At 38.2% G+C, this 22,833-nt stretch overlaps 2 protein-coding genes across 12 annotated transcripts in view; one reads left to right on the top strand and one right to left on the bottom strand.

Moving 5' to 3' along the window:
- AP4E1 (adaptor related protein complex 4 subunit epsilon 1) overlaps positions 1 to 22,833 on the top strand; it is a 44,745-nt gene that overhangs the window by 11,607 nt on the left and 10,305 nt on the right. For 6 of the 9 annotated variants that reach the window (XM_072869533.1, XM_072869532.1, XM_072869538.1 and 3 more), the window contains 10 exons: positions 610 to 722; positions 859 to 971; positions 1,686 to 1,988; positions 2,750 to 2,864; positions 4,944 to 5,079; positions 6,237 to 6,492; positions 7,259 to 7,834; positions 9,282 to 9,466; positions 10,299 to 10,456; positions 10,934 to 11,076. In XM_072869533.1, the coding sequence (XP_072725634.1) occupies positions 610 to 722; positions 859 to 971; positions 1,686 to 1,988; positions 2,750 to 2,864; positions 4,944 to 5,079; positions 6,237 to 6,492; positions 7,259 to 7,834; positions 9,282 to 9,466; positions 10,299 to 10,456; positions 10,934 to 11,076 (2,098 nt within the window). Of the gene's footprint in view, positions 1 to 609; positions 723 to 858; positions 972 to 1,685; positions 1,989 to 2,749; positions 2,865 to 4,943; positions 5,080 to 6,236; positions 6,493 to 7,258; positions 7,835 to 9,281; positions 9,467 to 10,298; positions 10,457 to 10,933; positions 13,185 to 22,833 lie in introns of those variants that run through there. The other 3 variants (XM_072869537.1, XM_072869534.1, XM_072869536.1) reach the window with 2 other exon arrangements.
- The window catches only part of TNFAIP8L3 (TNF alpha induced protein 8 like 3), a 49,570-nt gene continuing 42,513 nt past the window's right edge, over positions 15,777 to 22,833 (bottom strand). The window contains exons 2-3 of one of the 3 annotated variants that reach the window (XM_072869544.1): positions 19,807 to 20,015; positions 15,777 to 18,820 (exon numbers count right to left, since the gene is read on the bottom strand). In XM_072869544.1, the coding sequence (XP_072725645.1) occupies positions 18,258 to 18,758 (501 nt within the window). In that variant the 5' untranslated portion in view covers positions 18,759 to 18,820; positions 19,807 to 20,015 and the 3' untranslated portion in view covers positions 15,777 to 18,257. Of the gene's footprint in view, positions 18,821 to 19,806; positions 20,019 to 22,833 lie in introns of all 3 variants that reach the window. The other 2 variants (XM_072869543.1, XM_072869542.1) reach the window with 2 other exon arrangements.

Here is a 22,833-nt window from a genome sequence, read left to right as displayed (position 1 = left end):
ATGTTGCTTTCTGTGGAGTACTTCAAAATAAACATTTATTATTTTTCACTAAATCAACAGTAAAACACTGCTAAAAAGAACAGCTAGTCTATCGTTGATCAAGTGATATTGGGTAAACAAACTGAAAAGATTATGCTGGAAAGCTAGCATGGAACAACTGTGAACTTAAAATACACTAGGACAGGTTTCCAGAGCTAAATCCTTGTGTGAACATGTAACTGTTCCTACTGTGCGAAGTCTACTTAAACTATTATTTTTCAATCTAACATTTATTCATGCACAACTTAAAGATATATTGATTGGCAAGCCAGCAAATTGCACATAACAGATAGCTGTTAAGTTCATGCGCAGGCTTTTTCAACGGGGCAGTAATTTAAGACTTCTCTACCTGACTGCCAGTTTTCATGAAGTTTACAGGAAACACTTTATAAAAGATACAGGAATATATCCTCTTTGGTTAGATTGAGCTGATATTTGACCATCAGGCCCCCAGCTTACTGGGGAGAGCAAGATTGGTAGCTTATTTGTGGAAAATGTGTTTCCTTAGGAAACACTAAAAAAGAAAGAAAAAGTTACACCTTAGCACTTCATTCCTTAACATCTGGACACGTATGCCCCTGACAATGAGTGGTTCATCCAAACAATGAATTCTGTGTTTTCAGTTGGAGGTGATGTTGTGCATCCTGATATCCCAAACAACTTTCTGAGGCTGTTGGCTGAAGGTGAGTAACTCCCTGAATGCTCTGAAGAATTAGATGGGTTCCTTAATCATCTGGCTTTTTTTCTTAAAATGCACTTTGAAATATTTCATGGGAGATGTTATTTGCGTTTCAGGCAAAGTATATATTTTCTATCTAGGGTTTGATGGAAAAGATGATCAGCTGCGGAAGTATGCAGTACAGTCTTATTTAGCATTACTTGAAGAGGAAGATGCATTGTATCCACAGAAATTCTTTCAAGTTATGAGTTGGGTAAGGTAGACGCGTGGTCAAAATTGAATACATGGATATGGGGAAACTGTCAAAGGTGGTGATGTTTTTAATAAATATTTTTAACTTTTATTTTTAGTCATTAATATTCTGTTTTTACTTGAAGTCAAAATAATATGCTGAAATCTATTTTTAGTGACCTCTTTTGGTGCCCAAGGACTACTTAGCTTGTCACAGTTTGTGGAAAAGCTGACTTGCTCCCTTTAAGGCAAGTGACTATTGGAATGGCTTAGCAGCCACATGAATCTGACTGCATGCTGAGGGCCTTTCTGTCTTCATCAGGATTAGGCCAGATGTGGTTGTGAAATGCATTTTTAGCCTTGCAGGTGACTGGCCAAGTGCTATGCTAGTATTGTCTGGCACCTGGGTAAGCTTCAGCTTCCACCCAAGGAAGAGGCTGCAATATGAGCAAATGTTTAGTAAGGGCCCAATTGCTGTTTAGCTTTCTTTTCAAGACAGCTATTTAATTTTTAAGAAGCTAAAAGGTGGAGTCTGCTGAGGTAAACACAAAGAACATTTCAAGCCTTTGACATTTAAAACACAAAATGGTAAAGAAATAATTTAGAACATGTTTAAATAATAGTTTCTTGAATGTGAGGTGGATTTTATTGTGGTGTTTAGTACTACATTCTAATTTCAAAACTGAAAGCACTGCTCTGTGACTAAATGCATATTTTGTCTGTTCTTTGTGACTAGGTGTTGGGGGAATATTCCAGCCTTGTTACAGATGTTGATCCAGAAGTTATTTTGACAAAGCTACACAGCCTGCTGAAGAAGACATTTGTTACTTCTGAAACTAAAGCGTGGATAATGGCTGCGGTCACCAAGATAGCATCACGTACCTCCTGTTCAAAAACAGTTGATAAACTAATCCAAGAATTCAGCAGCTCTCTAGACGCCTACATGAGACAATATGCCTTTGAATTGAAGCATCTGTGTGAAGACAAAGCACTGATGAGAAACTTGCTTCCATTTGATGCCAGTTGCAATGATATGGTGGTAAGACAACTGTAATGTCTGTTCTTCGTGAACCTCTTTGTAGTTCGGAGGGCTGAATATTTTGGTAAAAAGTGTTTTCATAATGAATGATATTTGACAGTTCTGGCTGGTGCCAGTCTTTAGTCTGCTTAAAGTGAGTTTTCAGAAACATACTTTTTCAGGCATATGTGATGAATCATAATGTTCTATACTGAAAGATAAAGAACCATGGTGTTTAGATAGTAAGCTGGAGTAGCTTTTCACAAAATTATGGTTTCATACGCTGATTTATTTTTTTGTCTTTTTTTTTTAAAGACAAGTTAGGCTTGCTTTAGCGATATGGTACTGCATTGCAATTCAAGCGGTTTACGTCCTATTTAGAAACTACTGATCTCTACACTGAAATGGCCATAATAAATGGTGAAAAATAATACTGATATTGCTGAGGTTTTTGAGGGGGGTTTTTTGAATTTGGTATTTTCATATAAAGGTAGGATCAACCATTTTGGGAAAACTCCACTCTCTTTTTTTTTTTTCTTTTTTCTTGTTTAGGCAAAAAAAGTCAATAGTGGAGGAGTTAAGTTACAAATTTCTAGCTCAAAGGCTGTTTCAACATACTTGCTTAACAATTTCTGTTAATACAGCAACTTTACTGGTAGATATGGGAGATGTGAGACAGAAGATCCTGATTTGCTGATAAGACACAGTAGTCTTCTGGTAACATCGGGCTCATGTATAGAAAATATTTTCATTGCTTTCTCACTTTTCTTAATTCTGTGTAGGTAGATGCTTCCTTATCTTTTCTGGATGGGTTTGTGGCTGAGGGACTTAGTCGTGGTGCAGCACCATATAAGCCTCATCACCAGAGACAAGAGGAGAAACTTTCTCAGGAAAAAGGTGACTGTTAGTTTACTGCATTTATTAAATAGCTGGTAAATTACCTGATAAGTGGTAACAAACTGTCTAAGTGTACAGTTAATATTACTTCTTAAAGTAATATTAATACATCTCTTGTCTGTAGACCTAGCTAAGTTCAACTTAGATTTTAGTTCTAAGTATGTGCTATACATATACATCTAGTTCATTTATCATAGGTTGCTGTTCTGCAGATGAGAACGTTTTTCTGCTGGTCTATGGGATTTGAAATTTACGGGGGACTATTAAAGTGAAAGTAAAGGCTTCCTAACTTTACTATACTGAGCACTTAGTCTTGACTGTGGAATTACAGTTTGCAATAATAACCATTGTGAACTTATTTTATGACACAAATCTTAAATTTCTTACCTAGTGTTAGGTACAGATAAGACAGCAGTATGTGCTTTTATTTATTTAAAAATACCCCAAAACTTTATCTATAGTGCATTTTTTTATTTTTACTTTTTTGCCATGGAAATACTTGTTTACGTTACTATAGCCAGTCACATAAGGATTTATTTTAGAGACTTCTGAATGATTCACTGAGGTTGGAAAGCTTTTCTAAAACATTCCTTGGCTTTACTTTAGTGTTGAGGAATTAGAAAAATGAGTCTCGTACACTGCATTATCTACAATTAAATTATTATTTTTAAAGGAAGATTTTTGACTGTGCAAGTTAATGCATACAATAAATAATAATTGTCCATTTGCTTGCATGTGTAGCTTGGCAGAATTTAAGACTTTTCTGAGATAATTATAAATTGAGAGGAGTACATCTACAGTCTCAACTTTAAGCCTGCTAGAAAATTCAAAATTTTGGTGGAGAAATGTTGAAAAAGGTCAAATGTTGAAACGAAATATTCTATACTGTTTTTTCATACATGTAAAGACCAACAAGGGATACAATCTACTGTATGTCAGATTGAGCTGATAATGGTGCTCATAATATAGGCGTTGAGAACGAAATTAATGGTCTTTACCACTGAAGAACACCCATTTAGCACTCTGGTGTTTGCAGTGTTCTTAGAATTTTGCAGGGAAGCCATTGTAGGAACCAAATTATGAATGGCTGTTTTTTCTCAGTAATCACAGGTAGTGATTATCATCTTCCACTGGTTCATAAATATTCTAGGAGGTAAGATATAGGTGAGCTAGAATATTCAGAAATATTCTAGAAGGGGAGTCCACTGAGTTTATTGAAATACTTTGTTTATAGATAACTAAATTTGTGGGTTGGTAGAGTTTGAATATCTTTATGTGGATGCTGTTTATCACAAAGGCCCTTGGATCTCTGTTCCATCTTGCTTCTTTATGGGACAGGACACTTCCTTAGCACTGCTGCCTTCTTTATCAGGAGACTTCTCTCATCCCGGATGCTGAACAGCTTTGCCCTGCTGCTTTACTTTGCTGGGAAGAAGAAATTGTAAGGCTGGGGTAGAGATGCGGGAAAGGGACTGTACCCCTTGATAGTTCCAGGGCTGCAAAGGAGATTCTGTGCTCTGCTTTGTACATAACAATGACTGTTCATGTTATAGTCCAAAACAATTTTTAGAAGCTATTCAGACTACCTTTTAATTCGTAAAGCATAGCTAAGGTAGCTGGTTCTGAATCCTGATTTGCAAGTCTTAGTGAAAATGATTTATCACCCAAGGTGTCAACTATGTTTGCAAAGCAGACAGTGATATATGGACATGATACTGTGGACTCAAAATGTTATTTAGGCTCATGAACAAATGGAAAAGCTCACTTATTTATATCCAGTACAGTACTTCTGTCTACAAGTACTAAGCATTGGTAGATGTTTTAGTGATATGCTGTAAAGTCACTATTTCTGTTAAATTTCAGTATTTAAAACCGCATACCAAATGAATACATGTTTTAGTTAAATCCTCTGTGTGTCTAAAAAACTTACTTGAGAACAAAACATCCATTTTTAATGAGGATAGGATCCTGACTGGGAAACCTGAGAAGTGCAGCAGTACAGCATATCTATTTTCAGAAAATAGATTTCTTTCTTACCTTTTTATGCCTCATTGTAACTTGGAAGATTCTGTCTTGCAGCTCTGAATTTTGAACCTTATGGATTGTCATTTGCTTCAAGCGTGTCCTCATCTGGCGTCACCGGCAGACAGTCCCCCACTGGTTTATCTTTTGGTTCTGATACATCTGGTAATAGTGCTGAGACAGGGCATAAAGAGTGAGTTAATTTGTGTTTGAAATGAAGGTACATTTAAGCTTCTGTTCTTGTCAATATCATGTGTCTTTGCTTCTTCATTACATGGAACTAAAAAGAATACAGTTGAACTTGGAAACCTCTATCGTGTAAGAAGAAATTCAGGATGGCATCTTCTTTGAAATAACTAGAAAAAAAGCTAATGCAGTTAGACTGTTTTTCCGCTTTCTTTGCAAAGTACAAATTAAGTGATAGTTAATGCAGTAAAATTGGGACAGGATTACCTGATGATTACATGATTAAGTATTTTTTTTTCTCTGGCTTCTTTCTTTTTCTTACAGGCTGTGCTTACTTTTTATGGGCTTACAATAATGTGCCTTTTAAGGAAACTTTTTTAGATAAAAGCGAGGCTAAGATTTGCAGTGTAAGATACTCCTTAAGTTTTAGAGCACTAGAAATAAATTTCATATCCATAGTTTCATACAAATTAATAACTTAATTTATACTCTGGTAAATTGGTATGCAGGAAACGTTGGAAGCCTTTTCAGATTCTTTAACCAGTTTGTGCAAGAAAATTTGAGTGAGCCTTTTGGGTGTAGGACTTGCAGCGTTTAGCCTGTGTCTGTGTCTGCTAGAGTGCAGGGTGTCTGAGAACATGAGCACTTTTCATAAGAAATAAAAATACTTTGTAGGTCTCTTCTAATTTTCAGTCTCTTGCATTAACTTAAATCATTTTTTAAGGAATTGGCAATAGAACTATTTAAATATACTCAGAAATTCCCAGAATCTTTCTCCTGGGGAGAAAGATAGATACTATGTTGCTTGTATTCACTTTAGAAAAATTATTCAAATACATTATAAATGTAATCTGAAACTCTGGATGGAGTTGGCAAACACAGTCTACTACTGGCTGCAGGTGTCTAATGCTGACTTAGCATAGGTCTATACTTAGGACTATATAGCTTAGTCCAAGTTTGTATTTGCAGGGTGTTTTAAAAGTAATGAATGACATTACTAACAGAACTTCATGCAGATGCAAAACTGTTCCTTTATATTCTGCTTCTCACTGTGTGTATCAAAGTACCAAAGTTGTGAATGGTGTTTGAAGTGGAGTGTTGGCATGTTTTTATGAACGTGGTGTTCATATGGTTGATCCTGCTTTGTTTTGTTTGCCTTTTTAGGACAAATACTCTGAAACTTGAGGGAGTACGCAAGCTATGGGGAAAAGAAGGCTATCTTCCAAAGAAAGAAAACAAAGCAGGGAACGAAAATGAGCCACAAACTGTTTCTTGTGGCAGCTTATTAGCAGGACAGGTGGGTGATCCTCCTGCATCGCAGTCTGATCAAGTTGCCAGCCTCTCTGAGGAAGACAAAGAGAAGCAGCAGTTAGCATCAACTCTGTTTATTGGACTAGGATCAAATGCTGGTGTCAGTCTGGTAAGTGGTTCTTTTGAGACTTACCAGTTTAAAGTTTATATATTGCCTTATTTACAATTACAGATATTTATATGCAAATGGAGATCAAATTAGTATTGTGGTAAAATGAGGCAAAAAACCCCAAGTAATTGAAAAACTATTGAAGATTATTTTGTAATCTGGTAATTTAAGAACTTGAAACGGGTTGGATATTACTTGATGAAGGGACCTCTGGAGCAGATCTGGTTCAGTAACTAGAACTTCCCTCTGTTTACATGTCGCGCTTCAAGTTTTAGTCTCAGTTTTCCTGAACAACTATTCCTTGACCCAACTTTGCAGAGCTGTTGGCATTCATTTGGCTAGAGTTTGATGCCCTATGTCAAGATCACTTTATGTATGGTAATGTGCAGAACATTAAAGAATTCACCATTAGGTAATCTTTTTAAGACTGGCATTATCATATTAGCCAGCTCAAATCTTGGCATTTATCACTGGTTTAACCAGAAAATGTTTACCTGTGCTTGCTTTTTAATAGGAGTTTTTAGTTTATGCTTTAGTGAACGTAGAGTCATTCTTGCATTATAGGCTAATCCAATACCCTGTAAGAAATACAACAAAAGCCCGTTACTGGATCCATTAAAATATTTGGAATCTATTTGTATTTGTCATCTGAATTGATTCCTTGGTCACTATCTGTTCTTGCTCACTCTGTTTCATGCTGTTAACAGTAACACAGCTGGTTGCTAGAAACTTCCCCACCCATTTTTTTTTTCTTTTTCCTTTTCAGATGGGGAAAGCAGACACAGCTACTCAGAAGTTCAAAAGAAAATCAAAGATAAATGAAACTCAAAATAGTGAGGAGGCGTCAGACTTCCAAAATAGTGCTGTTTCAGATTTTGGTCCCTTACTTGATACAGTACCTATTAACATGGAAGACTGTGAAGGAAATATACACACAAGGTTAAGGAAAGCCTCCCTGTGTTCTTCAGATATTGTAGAAGATAATTTAGCGTTTGAAACACCTCAGTCCCTAAAAAAATCTGGGCTGGATGACAGACTTTCAGATAGTAGGCTGTCACAGTCGTCTTTGTTTGCTGATAGTAATATTGAAATTTTTCAGCCTCCTCCAAGTGCTCAGTGTGAAAGTGCCAGTAAAATACCGTTGGTCCCTTCCTTACCAGAAGAGCTAGAAGAGCTCACTCACTCTGAAGTAGTGGAACTTTGTCAGAGTGATGCCTTAGCTCTGTATTTATGTAAAGTGTGGACAGATGACTCTCTGTTGCTCACTGTTTTTGTTTCAAATAAAACTACTTCTGCACTTAATGCTGTGAACTTAGTGTTTGAAGAAGCAGAACACTTTCAGGTAAGAAACTTTGTTTCCATTATATTTCAAATTCACTTGGAACTTCTTGCTTTTTCCTTGCATTTAAGTGAGCAATATTTGATTTAATGCCTTTTTCCCAAAACATTTCCTTAAAACCTGTGGTATAGCTATTGCACACATCCTAAAAAGTAATTAAAGAAATCTCAATACTAAACTTAGTGTTATTTGGTATAAAAGTTAGCATCTCACTTTTTTAATTCGCCTTGATTTCGTTTCCTACTGTTTGCCTCCATATAACAAATATGTATGATTTTTCAGTTCTGAATTCAGCTTCTTCCTGGTGTTTAAGACTGAATGCAAACCTAACCAGTCATACTCAGAATGGTATGATTGAGTAGCTAAAGAAATCATTGTGTAAATTTTTTTTTGCCTGGGTATGACTATTGGGCTTGTACCTTCATTTGTATTTATATGATAGGCAGACATGATGCAGTTTCTTCCTTCACACAAAATTTGTGTAACCTTGCTTCAAGTTTTGGTTTGTGGTTTGGTTTTTTTTCCCCCAAAGACATCAGTCTCACTTCATTCTTGTTCTCATGCATTCAGTTGATGTTGGAGAGGAGTTGGTCAGTTTATTTTTTGACATCGGCTACATCTGGGATTTAACTATGGTTGGTAAAAGCATGTGATAGTCTTGACTGAAACTTCACTTAAATAATTGGAAAGCCATTTAGGAATTGCCTATCGGCATGACTGTCCACGGATTTTGCTGAAAGAAGGACAGAGTTAGGAAACCTTAGAGATACTCAGCAAGTGGTAACTGGATAAAGAGAATTAAGCAGATTGTTTCTTTTAGAATTGACTTAATCAAGGAACTGCTAATTGGTTATGAAGTCTTCCTTCCCATTTCTGGCTTTAATCAAACCTGTCATGGCACTGATAGAAAGTGGGCACCTCGTGTCTAGTTTTTCCTTGTAATTCACTTAAGTTTCCACACAGACCGCTACCACAGATAGAATCTATGTTACTAGTTTGTTTGGAGAGGCCAGGGACTGCTGAGTAATCTTGAAATTATCCTTGTTATTAGGGATGATTTCTCAACTTGCTTTTAGCATATAGCTTGGGGTATGTTGCAATGTTGCTTGCACTTGTATACTAGTTTATTTTGGGACTGAACTACAGAATTTGGGTTCTTAGTCATCAGTTCTTGGTCTCTCTGAGCAATCATTCGAGGGGGGAAGCGAACTGCCAGAGAGAGATCAATTTCTCCACAGTGTTTTAATTCTTAGAGAACTTTTGTAGATGTTAGTGATTGATTTATCCTTGATGAGAGCTGAGAAATGGTAGCTCTGTCCACTTGCCAAATAGTCCAAGAAAAATCAATTGAAATAAAAGGCACTTACACAATTTTATAGCTGTATCTTAGCCACTTACACAACTTGACAGCAAGACTTATATTCTATATTCTTTTTAAAAAAATATATAGATTTTGGAGAGTCCCACCTACCAGTTTCCTGTAATTGAAGCTCAAAATGTGGAACGTTGCCAGAAATGTGTGTGGATGAACAAAATCTGTACACAGGGAATTCTTTCTGGCTCTGCTAATTACCAATCAGAGATGGAAACTCGCCTTGAATTTTCAATAACTTTATCATTGTTGGACTTCATCAGGTAAATAAAACAAGCTGCAGCTTTTAAAAACACGTGTACTCTAATAAGTATTAGACAAGGGCAGGATGATTTGGGTATTGATTATGAAAATATAAGGCTTCATCTTGAGCAGCTAATTGTAATCTAATTGAGATGACTGTTAAAAGGTATGTAAATGGTTATTTATACACTTACACAAAGGGGCAAAGTTCCAGGAAGAAGTACAAATCGAGTGAGAATATTGACAGTAGCTGCAGGTTAGAATAGCCTTGAACTACAGAATGTGTTTTTGAGGAGGCTAACAGAACTGAGTGAACAGAAGGGCATGCTGTTTTAAAATATGGCATAATATAAACACGTCAAACTAAGTGATTTGCTTACAGAGACCCATACATTATATGAAAAGGCTGACAACTTTTGTTGGGGAAGAAGAAAGCTCATTCTATTTGTTATTGAACACTGCATTTATTTTAGGAGTAGAAAAAGCAAGTGTTCTTTTTCCAATAGACTTTCCTGTTTTATAGTAAAATCCACCTTGTTTTCCATAATAAAGTCTACCTGTCATTGAACTTGTTTTGTCTCTTTCAATGGGCAGATATCTCAAAGCCATTTACTTTGGTCTTCCATTTGCATAGAATAATGTATTTTTTTAAAATTTAGAAATCTAAAGCAAGGAATTGAAACTTTTAAAAATGTTAAGCTAGGAAGAGGAGGGGTTTGTTTAAACTAATCTGTATTTGCTTATTGCTTGCTGTATTGTCCAGTTGCTTCCAGATATGATTTTTTGGGAGACCAAATATATTCTGAATAATGTATCTTACTTTGCTAAGATATGTGGTGAACTTATTTTTAGGCCAATGGAAATGACTACAGAAGACTTTGGGAAGCTGTGGTTGTCCCTTTCCAATGATGTAAAACAGAATATAAAAATGTCATCTTCTCAAAGTTCCCTTTCAGCAGCTCTGAATACACTGCAACAGAAGCTGAAACTCCGTATAGTTGATATTATAGGTGAGTGAAAGTATACTGTAAGGTTGCTTACAACCTATAATTTGTCCCAGGAAAATAAGTGCATGGAAGCAGGTATCTTACAGTTTAAGGCAGGGAACGTTTAGGAGCATAGTAAGCACAGGAGTGTTGTCCTATGAACTTTATTTGCCTTACTCAGGGGTCTATGTGAAGATTGATGTAGAGGTACAAGTGTACAGCAAACTAAATTTTACAAGGGAGCAAACTGTTGCACTGTGAAGAGTTTTGGACAGGACAAAAAAATTGTAATGAAGCTATATGACAAATATGAAGCTGGGATTACATGCAGGAGGTATGATTTTTGGTGACATGTTAGAGGAGTAAGGGTAAGAAGAGAAGAGAACAGCAGAAATGGAGTTTGAGAGAAAGTTAGATTTTTTTTTTGTGAACTATACTATAGCTATTGTTACTTGTTAATTGTTACTTCATTTTTTTTTCTGTGGCCTCTGTTGTTTTAAGGTAATGAGGGAATACTGGCATGCCAGCTACTTCCGTCTGTGCCCTGTTTGCTGCACTGTCGTACTCACTCAGGGATGCTGGCTTTGTGGTTCAGATCGCCTTGTTCTGCTCTTCCAGATGGATTGCTTTATCAGTGTCAAAAGGTGATGGAGGAATCCTAATAACAATAGTGCCTGCCATAATCTATTTGGTGTGTGAAAAGCAAATCAAAGATTTATACAGTTGCACAAATAATTACCAAAGCTAAATTAAGATACTGCTTCTCAGAAGTATTAAAAGTTTTCTTCCAGCTGGCATATGTCATGTGGACTTGGGGGGGAAGAATGATGACCTAAATTACGCCTGCAAAAACATGCTCAGGACTGTACAGTGACTAACAAGTAATCCATTAAAGTATTGCTGTCTAAGTGAAACGTATATTTCTTAATTTTGTTGTAAATGACTGAAAGTATTTATTTTTATTATGCAGCTTTTATAGATGCCAACAATTATTCCTCATAGCAACTACATAAATATGATTTTAAAGAAAACATATCTCCATTGTGAGGTCAGACCTGATCAGTTATCAGGATCATCTACTTTTATTTTGATAATTTTTCTAAAGCTATTTTTAAGCACTGCTGGCAATGAGACCTGTGTTGGTGTTTGTACGAAGTAACTTATGTAGCAACAAATGCATGTTTTGAAAATAGTTCAAAAGATTTTCGTGAGCAACATACTTCCATGATCTTTGATATTTACCATTTAAGTGGTAATGTCTGAATAGGTTTTTGATAGGAGGCAGGCATGTGAAATCTTGTGTTGAAGCACCTCACAGGAGATGATCTAAGGCCCTTTATGTTAGTTCCTGTCTGCAGTTCTTCCTGCCTCAGTTCCAGTCACGTTCCCTTTTCTTAGAGGGGTCTGTGACAGTCACTGAATATTTGTGCATGTCTAAAGACAAGTTTCATGCGGATCAGGTCTGAGATGACTAAGATGGGGGTAGTTGGCTGTGTAGGCATGTTGACTAGTTGGTAGTTGGCTAGTGGACATGTTTGTTGCTTTCCAGTCAATCCTATAAATTTAATCAGGCCAATATCTCTGTCCATGAAGATTTAGATGGAGGAAATTTTTCATTTATTTTTACTTCGAATTATTTATAGCCTCAGTATGACTCTTCAAACCTTCGACTTGCACAGATGTGGCTGTATTGTGTGTGCATGGCTAGGAACTGCATTAAGGCATAAGAGATCTAAATCAGAGCAGCATATGTGATAAATGTGTCTGTCTAGATTGTCTCCTTTTCTTCCTGAAATAACCTCACAGTCTTGAAAATCCAGCAATCTTAACTTATTTAGATGCTAAATGAAAACTTTAATACTGTTTAACATTATTTATGACTGGTCATGTTTTTTATTTAAAAACATCAAAGATTGTACACATGGTTCAGACATGGTATAAATGGATTCTACAGTGGAATTCTCTCCTTTGTGTGTTTAATATTAACAAGGAAATTCTTTGTTATATTTCAGTGTTATTGATTCTCACCTGATAAGCACTGGCTGTAAAGGAAGATAAAATATTCTGTTACTTCAGTAATGTTTTGGTAAATGTTCATGAAATCATTGTAAGAATGTTAATGTGCTGATAGTTTCTTTCTTTTTTTAAGTCAAGCCACTCGTTATCACAAGTACAATCATTTAAGCAAAGCTCCTTTTTTATTGCTGTCTCAGTACCCTCTTACTGAGGAATTTAAAGTGCACTGAACCTGTAAATATACTTAACCTTCTGCATACTTTAATGTTTACTTGGCACTTCAAGACAGTTTATATAAATAAAAACTGATTTATAGTGGAATAATTTCCAGCAAACTCCTTCCCTGCTGGTAAATCAGACTTGGGTTATGCAATTGGACTTTTGTAATCATATGAACTATAATAGAAGTATCTGATTCCGGCCTATGTGTTTAAACCATTTAAGGTTTAAATTCAGCAATGAGATGTTTAATTTCCTAGTGTTTAAAAAGACAGCAAAAGACAATAATGCCTTCTGTTGTTCATGTAATGTTCTTTATAACCTTTTTTACTGTATGAATAGCGTATGTTAAGCTGTCAATATGCAGATTCGAAGAGCTTTATGGTAACATCACATAAAGGGGGTTGCAAGTAATTGTACCTGTGTCAGTCTTTTATTTTTAGATTGCCCAGAAAATGTTTTTCTTAATCTATCACCATCTTTGCATTTCTTGTAATTTAATAAAATTTGGTTTCATTTTAAAAATTAGCTTGATATTCATTAAATATTCTTTGCTACCACATGTCGCAGTGTTTCTGCATATTAAGAACTAGGTTCTATTTTAATTGTTTCTCTTTGCATCTGAACAGTGAAGAATGTAACATTGCAGAAGTCTTGAATCTATTGGTGATTTAAATGTCCTGTGCTGGGGGTATAAAAAGAGTGAAAGACTACACTTTAGATCTTTTGAACAGCATTCTGTGTGCCAGCTCATGTTATCTGGTACTCTTTTTGGAATACTGTCAGACTGTGGGATTTGGTTTTAGACATCACAGGAGGCTTTGGGGTCTCTTGTTATTTATAGTTGACAGCAATGGCATTTTTCTTTAAGTCCAATGCTAACATAACACACCATTTGCTATAGTATTGAGAAGGAGTTGGGAGTTTGGGAAGTTTGACATAATTGCTGAATTGAAGGTGGTTGCAGCCCTGATCTAAATCATGAGGCTGTTTTGTATGGCATGGCTGTTGGTGTGTAACAGGAGTGCATGCTACACTGCAGTTCTGGCTGACGTAGGGAGCTGAGGCCCTTGAGAACCTCAGCAATTCAGTGCTGGGAATCCCTGTGATCTTGATCCATCATCGAGTTGTCTCTAAAATGAAATACAGCTGCATAACTAATTATACAAAGGAATATTCTTTCATCTAGTTCTGTACTGAAAATCCTTTAGTGAATATCTTTTGTCTTCTATGCTGTTCCTATTTACTTTTCTTTGTGACTTATTAGATCTCGAAGGATTAACCTGTTTTCAGGGAAAGGGAAATAAGGTGTGGAGAAGTAGGCTAGAAGGAAGAGAGCACATAATCCAGTTAGCACAAAGAACTTTACTTTCAAGACAACCAGAGGCCGGTCAGAGTATACACTGACCTTTCTGAACTGGCAGGTTAACAGCATTTTGGACCAAAACTAGGTACCAGGAGATGCCGCTGTTTTACTACTCTGTGCCATGGGCAACTTGGAGATCTGGACATTTTGGAGTCAACAGATAAGTGATTGTATTGGATCCATATTTCAGCTCTTTTGTCAGGTTCTCCCCCGTTACCCCAAGTATTCTCAGACATTTTTAATGAAACAAATACTTTGGTAGGAAAACTGGTGGCAGTGCAACTTGGCAGTATGATGCAGTATGTTTTCCTAAACACAGATCAAATCTCCTGTTGTGTTATATTACTTTCTGCTAGGTATTCCCAACCTCTTCTCATCCTCTAAGGACCCCAGAGAATAAATTTGTGTAATGGATGGCACTATCTTGAGGGTTTCCTGTACTTTCAAGTAGCTCAGAAATGACATTGCCTGATGGTTTCTAAATATTGGAAAGGTAGTTATGTCCTGTAGAGTCCCACTAGTAGTTTTTCAGCATAAAAAGCTGTATTATCTTTTCTGTGTGGATAAGACTGCGTTGTCTTTTTCTGGCATGGAGGTATGTATCAGCATGTAAAAATGGAAGTAGACCTGATTAAGTCATCTGGTTAAGACTTGCTTTTGCATTTCTGTTGCTGTGATAAGAGTTAATTATGCTTTACCTCGGTTCTCTTCAGGGTCAGTTATTTATATGCCTTTCTGTGAGAATCTTTCTCCAACACAAATAAGATTACATGTTGGGTGTGAGGTACTGTTCTGTGGTACATGTCCAATTTCATTAGGATGCCAGAAGTGGTTGCTCCCTCGAGAGTTTCTTCAACATTAACATTTTTCTCTTTAACTTCATGTAATAAAGTTGGCAGTGATGAAACAATATTGTGTCCTGCCATGATATGATTCATAAAATGAACCTGACAGCAATGTTTTACCAGCTGTGCGGCTTGAAACACCACTTACAAAGATTGCTTTAAACTTTTATTTTAAGGTAGTTGGCAGTTTTCTCTTTGTGCCAATCTTTAACTGCTTCCAGCATAATTGCCATGTGAGTGGTTTGCAAATCCTGAGCTCTTTCAGCCAAAACAGTTTGCCTGTTCCAGGAATAAGGATAGGAGAATATATGCTTGCTGTTGTTAAAACATTCTGGTAGGTTTTAGTGTCTCCATGTTTAGGGCAGGGATTTGAAATCTCAGGGATGTGTCTTCTGTCTAACTTAAATCACATTTAGCTAAACTGAGCTAAATACATCACAGAAAACTTGCAAGAAGGTGCTTGGTAGAGAGCTAGATCTTGGCATGTTACATCTGCTCTGGCCCTGACACAGGCTGCCTGTGTATCTTCTAGGCACTGCTTAGGCTGAGCCTGGGGAGAGGCTGGTACCTGAAGGCAAGAAGCTTGTGCTGTTTCCTCCACATGGCTTGTGAGGGAGTTTTGGAGCCTGGTGATTGAACCGCACTACTAAACACATTGAGCCAGCATCATTTCTTAGCTCAAGTGCTTGAGAACTTTGTGGAAAAATGGAAATTTCCTTTGCTGCTGATGCATGTTTGTCGTGTGTATGTGTGTGATGCAACAGAAATGTGGATTTCTAGTTTTCTTGTAAACTCTTAAACTGTCCAAAATTCTGGTCATCAAAGAGCAAAAGTTGAAGGTGACAAAACTTAGATTACACGAATAAATAAAACAAAAGGAAACAAAAAGGTCAGTAATCACACATTTTTAATCCACAAATATGATAATACATCATATACTTAAGGTGACCTGAACATTGCCCATATTTTAGCAATGTTATTACATACCAAGCTACAAGTACAAAAGTAAACAATGAATATACAGGATATGCAAGTATGAGAAATACTTGAAAACATTCTCTTTCCTTAAGGCTACTCAGATTTATAAATAAAACAACAGATGTTCAGCTGGTTTGTCTAATATTGTTCTGAATATTGATACTTGCAACACACAAAAAGAAGGTCACAGATACAGGATATCCCTTTCCTTTGGACATCTTGAATGTTGAATAATCTCTTTTTCTGGCTTTAAAAAAAAATTTGTTTGCCACAAGTGAAACAAACACACAAAATCTGACATGTGCACTGGGACAGGAGTGTTGGATACAATAAATACTGTTCAAAAGCATCAATTGACAAGTACGTGCTTGGAAAAAATGCAGCTAGTTGTGCATGTAAATATGGCTCTGCAAATGGCTGAACTTGCAACCCCAAATGTTGGTATTTCACTACTGTGCTGTGTTGCAAAGGAATTGTCCACTTTCATTGCTACTAAATATACTTTTTATGGTTAAAGGAAATATGTGAGGAAAATTACATCATTACAAACTGCTCTGGTAATGTGCTGCCATTTTTACTGTGCTCTGAAATGAGTTGTTCTGGGAACAGATAATCCATCTAGCACAACTATAGTGAATATGTGAACTGGGTATGTGTATTCTCAACTGTATAAAGGTGTGATAGTCAAAATTGTTGTTGCAAGAGATACAATATAGTTATTTTGGGGTGAGGAAAGACAGAAGAAGAAGAATAAAACTTTGAACACTTTTCTCTACCACCATACTATTTAAGAATTTAAATGAGAAACATAAATTTTTCTTATCCTAAAGTAACAAGTGATCACACTGGAATGAATGGAATGGCTTTCAAATATATTTTCTTGTCTTGGTCAATTTTCAAGTACATGCATCTCCGTATTATAGTATATGTGATATGGAAGGTGTTACCTGCAGATAAGGGGATTGTCTGCTAAAAGGAGATGGTACATGGCACTGAAGTGTCAGTACATAGAGGTGAGTCTGGAGGATAAGATGTAGAGGGCAAGGAGAGAAGAGATTTCCGAGCATACTTCCTTTACTTGGGTCAGCCAGCACCTTCTACCTAGCTGCAAGATTCTGCAAGTGGCAAGCTGGTGTATCTGCTCTGCTCCCATTCTCCCTTAATCCTAACAAAACTGTACAGAAACCGGTATTTCTTTGCAAAATGTTTTCAGTTTGAAGACACTATATATTTTGTTTAAAAAAGAAAAAAGTCACTGAAAACATTCTGAACAAGTCAGTAATGAAGCTCACCAGAGTCACTGAGATTGTTCTCTTAAGACTACTGTGGATATACTACACTTAGATGGCACTGCAAGCATAGCGGGTGGGGTTCCTTTTTTATCACACTTCTGTTTTACTGTAGGCACAAATTAACATAATGGACACGTTAAACTGAGAGTTTTATCTAGGCTGAATATTTTGAGGATAGGGGATGTAAACGTCGCTTTATAGCTCCATTGATGTCTTAGTTGTGCTCCTCTTCACAAGTGCAATTTCAAAATCTCCACAAAGAATATTTTGCTCTGGCAGGCAAAACAGTAAGAGCACAAAGAGCAGTACAACCTTCAGCCTAAACTCATCTGATGTTACCAAATATGCAAACCCTGAGAGTGGGGAAACTGATGTACTACTTTATCTAGTTTTCTGGTTACCTTTGAGCTTGAACCACTGAGCTGCTTTTCAAAATTAAAATGAAACTTTCTCTCTGTTATTAGCAGGTATAAAACAAAACTCATGAAGATATTGCTTCAGAGAGCAGCTCTTTAAATTTTCTCCCACTTCTACTCAGTTTCTATTATTTGTTATTCCCCTATTAGACTTAAATACTATGTAAAATCAGAGGTGCCTTCTCATTGATTCCTGATCCTTTTGAAAGGAGTGAGCTTAATCCATTACAGCCCTACTTTCTGTCTAAGCTTTTTCAGTTAGCGTGGGAATAATAAAAACATACGCACCAAGGGCAGCCTGGGGGTAAATTCCATGCGTTGCTCATTTGCCTTCACCTGTCTATTTTTACATAGCCATGCGTTTGAATTTACTTTCTTTCCACATGTTCAGCCTTGAACACAAAGCCAGTAAGATCATGGTGTTTAGCAATCTGTTTCTGAACAATATGTATCAGCAGCCTTGTTCACTCCGCTCCTTGGAAAAGACTGAATTATCTGAACAAAACATTAAAATTGATAGCTTTCTGATTTAAGTTTTCCACTTCATCATGAGCCTGGTGAGCACTTTCTGGCCCCTGCTGGAGACCGTAGTAAGAGACCAGTAGGAAGGAAGCTCGCTTGCTCACCATGGCACATGAAGGGTGGCCAGTTCTAGAGAAGTTTTTGGTTGGTTTCTTGTTTTTGAGCGTTGTTTCAAAGGACCTTCTCATCAAGTAGTTTGTTGATGCCATCGCAGATCTTTTTGAGGTATGGCCGACAATCCCCATCAAGACTGTACAGGGCAGTTAGAAATTCCACATCTGCAAAGTGATTGAAGACATGGTTGATGCGCCCGTGGGATCTCGGTGTCAGGTGTCGATCTACTAGTTCATGCACAAGGTCTTTACATTCATTCAGAAGTTCTGCAAGAACATTTCTGTCAAAAGTGTACTCTACCTCGTAGAAACTGACAATTGTCATGGCAGTTTGGTTCAGCTTCTTCCTGAACTTGTCTACGATTTCCAGCTCTTCTTGGTTGAACTGATTATTTCGATAGAGGATCCCAATTTTTATTGCCACTTTAATCAGGTCTTTCATAATTTTATGGGCTTCCTTTTTGTTTCTTGTGTGCTCTTTTGTTACTTTGTACAGCTCATCGAAGATTTCGCTGCTTGTGTCATCGATTAGCATGTTAGCCATGGTTTTGGTCGCCATTTTACTCAGGATCTTTTTCTGGGCTTGCAGTGCAAGATTCTTAGAACTGAAACAATCGGGACCTGTTTCAGGGTAGCAGAGAAGAGGGAATATGTTAATTTTATTTGGTGAATAATTTTCACAATCAGTTAAGAGAAGTAGTACCTATGTGCTTAACTGAGATATTACATGCATCACTGATCATAACATATTGTCATGATTGCAATAATGGGAACGCTTCCAACACTGTATTTCCAGGTATCCTTGCTGTCTCAGACATCCGTTTCAGGTCTTGCTGTTACTGAGGTTTTTTGCTTACAAATTAAGAACAGAATGTTCTGGCAGGGGATATCTATGCTGGTTCTTTGCTAGTCTTTTAATTTTGCAGTTCAATATTAAAGCTTTCTTGGCAGACAGATCCACTGAGATGTGGTCGAACCAATACATAAGCTATCAGAGATGAGCAAAATGAGATACTGACAACTAAATACATGAACCTGAAAGAATTATACTTTTGGTCATTGGGAGGCACTGTTGTTCCACGGTTAGACTAAGCAGCATCTCAGACAAGGGCTAATAAAGCACATTCTTAAGTGTGGATTTATTTTGCTTTAATCTCTAGTAAAGATGCCTTTCCCGTTTGTTACCAATTTGCAAAATTATAGAATGTGATTTTTGTCAAACGTTGGTGCTTCAGTGCATGCGGTTCCTGCCACATGAAAATACCTGAGCTGCTTGTTCTACATTTATCAAGCAAGTATCTTTGATTTTTTATCTTTTACCCATCTGTGCATGTTTCACTCAGCATAGCACCTGAGCATTTGGCTGCTCCTGCTAGACTTTATCCAATGAGCTTCTATAATTATTGGTAGAGATTAATTTGACCTTCCTCTGTTTTTCAAGTTAATGTTTTTTAACTAACCCTATGTGGACAAAGTAAAGGAAATGGAAAGACTTCATATGAAATAATCATCCAGTTTAATACTGGGGTAGTGAAGTTTCTGTTGGATCAAAGGGTATTTTATCGTTGTAGCAAAAGGGTGATGAGTGTGTGTACACTCAGGCTTACAGCCAGGGAGGTGAGTGCCGAGTGCTGGCAGAGTGGCCTCTCTGGTACGAGACGCCTTCCTCGCCTTCCCCTCACGTCTCCTCTCGGTATTTGCTCACGAAAAGGAGATGCCCGTCTTTCCCTGCCAGCTGGGGACCGCGCTTTGCTCACGGGGAGACCACAGCCTTGGCTGATGCAAGGGGGATGGAGGTCACCGTGTCCTTCACCAGCTGCTGGGGAATCAAACCATTAAGAGATTAAAAATAATAAAAATCAAAGTTTCCAGTGCTGATTTGATTTTGGAGCCTGAGTGGGTCTTAGGCTGGCTGGGTGAGCTCCGGAGGGCCTTTCCAGCCTTCAGCACATGAATGCTCAGCCAAGACAACCATGCTGTCACTCCGTTGCACAGCCGTCATCTGTCGTGTTTGTGGTGCGGTCTGATCCACAGCCTCGCTCACGCTGCCGTGGGTTCACCGCAGCCTCTCCTTCCTCCCTGTGCTCCCTACATCCTCGTGTGAGGCAAAAGGGGTGCTGGGTGCCAGTGCTCACTTTGAATAAATAGCACTCTGAATTTAAACAGTCTTCTGTTTAAATCCTATTTTTCAAGTGAGCTAGAATATTAAAGTTGTCATCTTTCTTTGTGTGCTACAGCTGTACTACTGAGCAATATGAAAGAGTAACATTTAATTTCAACTGAACCACCACCTGGAAAAAATAATTCAATGTGCTTAAAAGAATTGCCTGTCATTTGGAGAGAAAATTGTGGGGCTGAGTTGCTGACTGGAGGAAATAGAAAAACTGTGATTTAATCTAGAAATGATAAAACCAGGATGAAAGCATTCTTTCACTTAGCAGTATGTGGGTATATAAATAGTATCCATGATGAATAATTATGTGCATTTGACACAGTAAAATGGAAGATTAATATTAGTGTCTGTTTCTGTAGTAAGTGTTTGCTATTAATCAAGTGGACACAGTTGTTCAGTATCTGTTTTGATCAATAACTGAAAATAATTGCAGTAGATTTTTAGAATATTGATTTTACTAATGTTCATGACACTTTAGCCTCCGTGTCATTTTCACCAGGGGAGAGCCCAGTTGGCTCCCGCCATGCTCAGCTCTGCTGCAGGGAGAGCTTTGCAGAGTCGTTGCCATTCTGTAGCCAAAGCAAAGCCTGCAGTCGTGGCGTGCAGAAAGGTGGCTAGCAAAGTACGGTGTCCCCCACGGCATGCCCTGGGTCTTTGTTACGCCGGCGCATCTGTGGGAGAGCCAGGACCAGCACAACCACCAGCACGTTCTCAAACATACATGCTGCCCTCCCATCTATGTGATTTCTGAGAGATAAAATTAAATGCTAAATTAGCACATAAAAGCTTCTAATAAACTTATCAGAAGTGAGGTTTGTCTGGCACAAAAAAAAGTGGTTCCGGGATATGTTCCTGTATTCAAAGTCCTGGCCCTCATCCACAAAACCGAACAGAGTGCGATCTTCAAAGATGGGTTTCTTCCCCCATGGCACCCCTGGGTTTGGTACCTCAAATGATGATAACACAGCTCCTAGTGAAAGGTGCAAGCTATGAAATGGGCAGTGCAGCCAGAGAGCGTCAGGCTGAGTTTAACTGAATGATAAGGCTGGATCATTTTTCCATGGCAAGTCCCAAGTGTGGGATCTGCTATTTAACAGCATGAGACTGAGCTCCTTCTCATCTTTCTCAAAATAAAATAATCTGTTATTACATTGGAGTTGCTAAACTTTCCTCTAGAAGCTGTATTCCCCTTTCCTCCATGATTTCCTTTACCAGGCCCCAATGCTATATCCTCCTCTTCCTCTCGTACCTCTTGCTCTCTTGCTCCTGCTCAAACCAGGACCTCAGTTTCATGCCTCCTGTCCCTGCCGTGGCCCTCTTCACCACTTCGTGCTCCTGTCTCTCCAGCCTGTCTCACTGTGGCATCTCTAGCACCTAAGCCGTGCGAGCCACGAGTGCTCGGAGCCCTCAGAAACCAGGCAGATCCAAATACTTTGTGCACACTCTTCTCCCCTGCCTTCTTCCATGATTTGTGCTGCTCTGTGTATTGTAAAATCTGTAATAGCTAGTAATTAGCTTCACTATCATGGCTGCCATGTGGTCTCTCCCAGTCAACTGTACCAAGCAGACAAGGTCCCGGTGGGGAAGCGCAGTGCTTGTGCATCTGTAGCATACCATGGTGCTCTTTGTTAAATACAGAAGCCGTAGCCTGCTGCCACAGTCCCTCCATGTCAGGAAACGGCTGAGAAGCCCAGGGAGGAGGACAACTGGTGTATCCCCGCTGCACTAGCAAGCTGCCAACCTGGTCGCCGGGATCGGCGCTCTGCAGAGCCTCAGCCCTTGGTCTCCACCTGCCTGAGTGCCCGCTGGTGGAGCGGGACAACGTGTGTGCGATGAGGATGAGGTAGACAACAGTCATCAGCCCATTTGTGCAGCCTAGACAATGGTGTGGGGGCTGTTTGCCAAGGGGTATGCTCGACTTGCTTAAATTCAGAGCGTGCACAGTTTTACAGCATATGTATCCTGGAAGGTGTGAGAGAGGCTGGATTGATTGGATTCCTGCCTCCAAAATCACATAGTGCTCAGACACCAAGGTGACGCCTTGCCTTTCAAAGATCACAAGTGGTTAGCCATGTGACTAAATTCAGGCTTTCATGGGGACTGCAGGTTTACTGTGGCAGTCTTCTTACTGCAGCACATTGCTCATTACACAAAATACATCATCTTTGCCTCTTAACATACAGCAATTCTATTTTCTGCTTTCTTTCATACAGCCAAACAAATCAGCAACAACATTATAGATGCTATTAGCTTTCAGGAACACTACACCGAAGCTAAAAAAGAAAAACCAACCTCTGAGCATACTGCTTTGCTGGGTAGTGATTAGCTTCCATAATAGAAAGTCTGACGTCTTAGTTTTTACTAAAGTAAGGAGCAGTTCTGCCTTCAGATCTGCTCTCTTCCTCTCTCTCCCTGTCATCTAGAGAGTTGCGTATGATAAAAGCTGTTCAAAAAGCCCCAC

Source organism: Ciconia boyciana, chromosome 8, assembly GCF_034638445.1.
Source record: "Ciconia boyciana chromosome 8, ASM3463844v1, whole genome shotgun sequence".
Classification (NCBI taxonomy): Eukaryota; Metazoa; Chordata; class Aves; order Ciconiiformes; family Ciconiidae; genus Ciconia; species Ciconia boyciana.
This window is presented reverse-complemented; position numbering and strand designations above follow the sequence as displayed.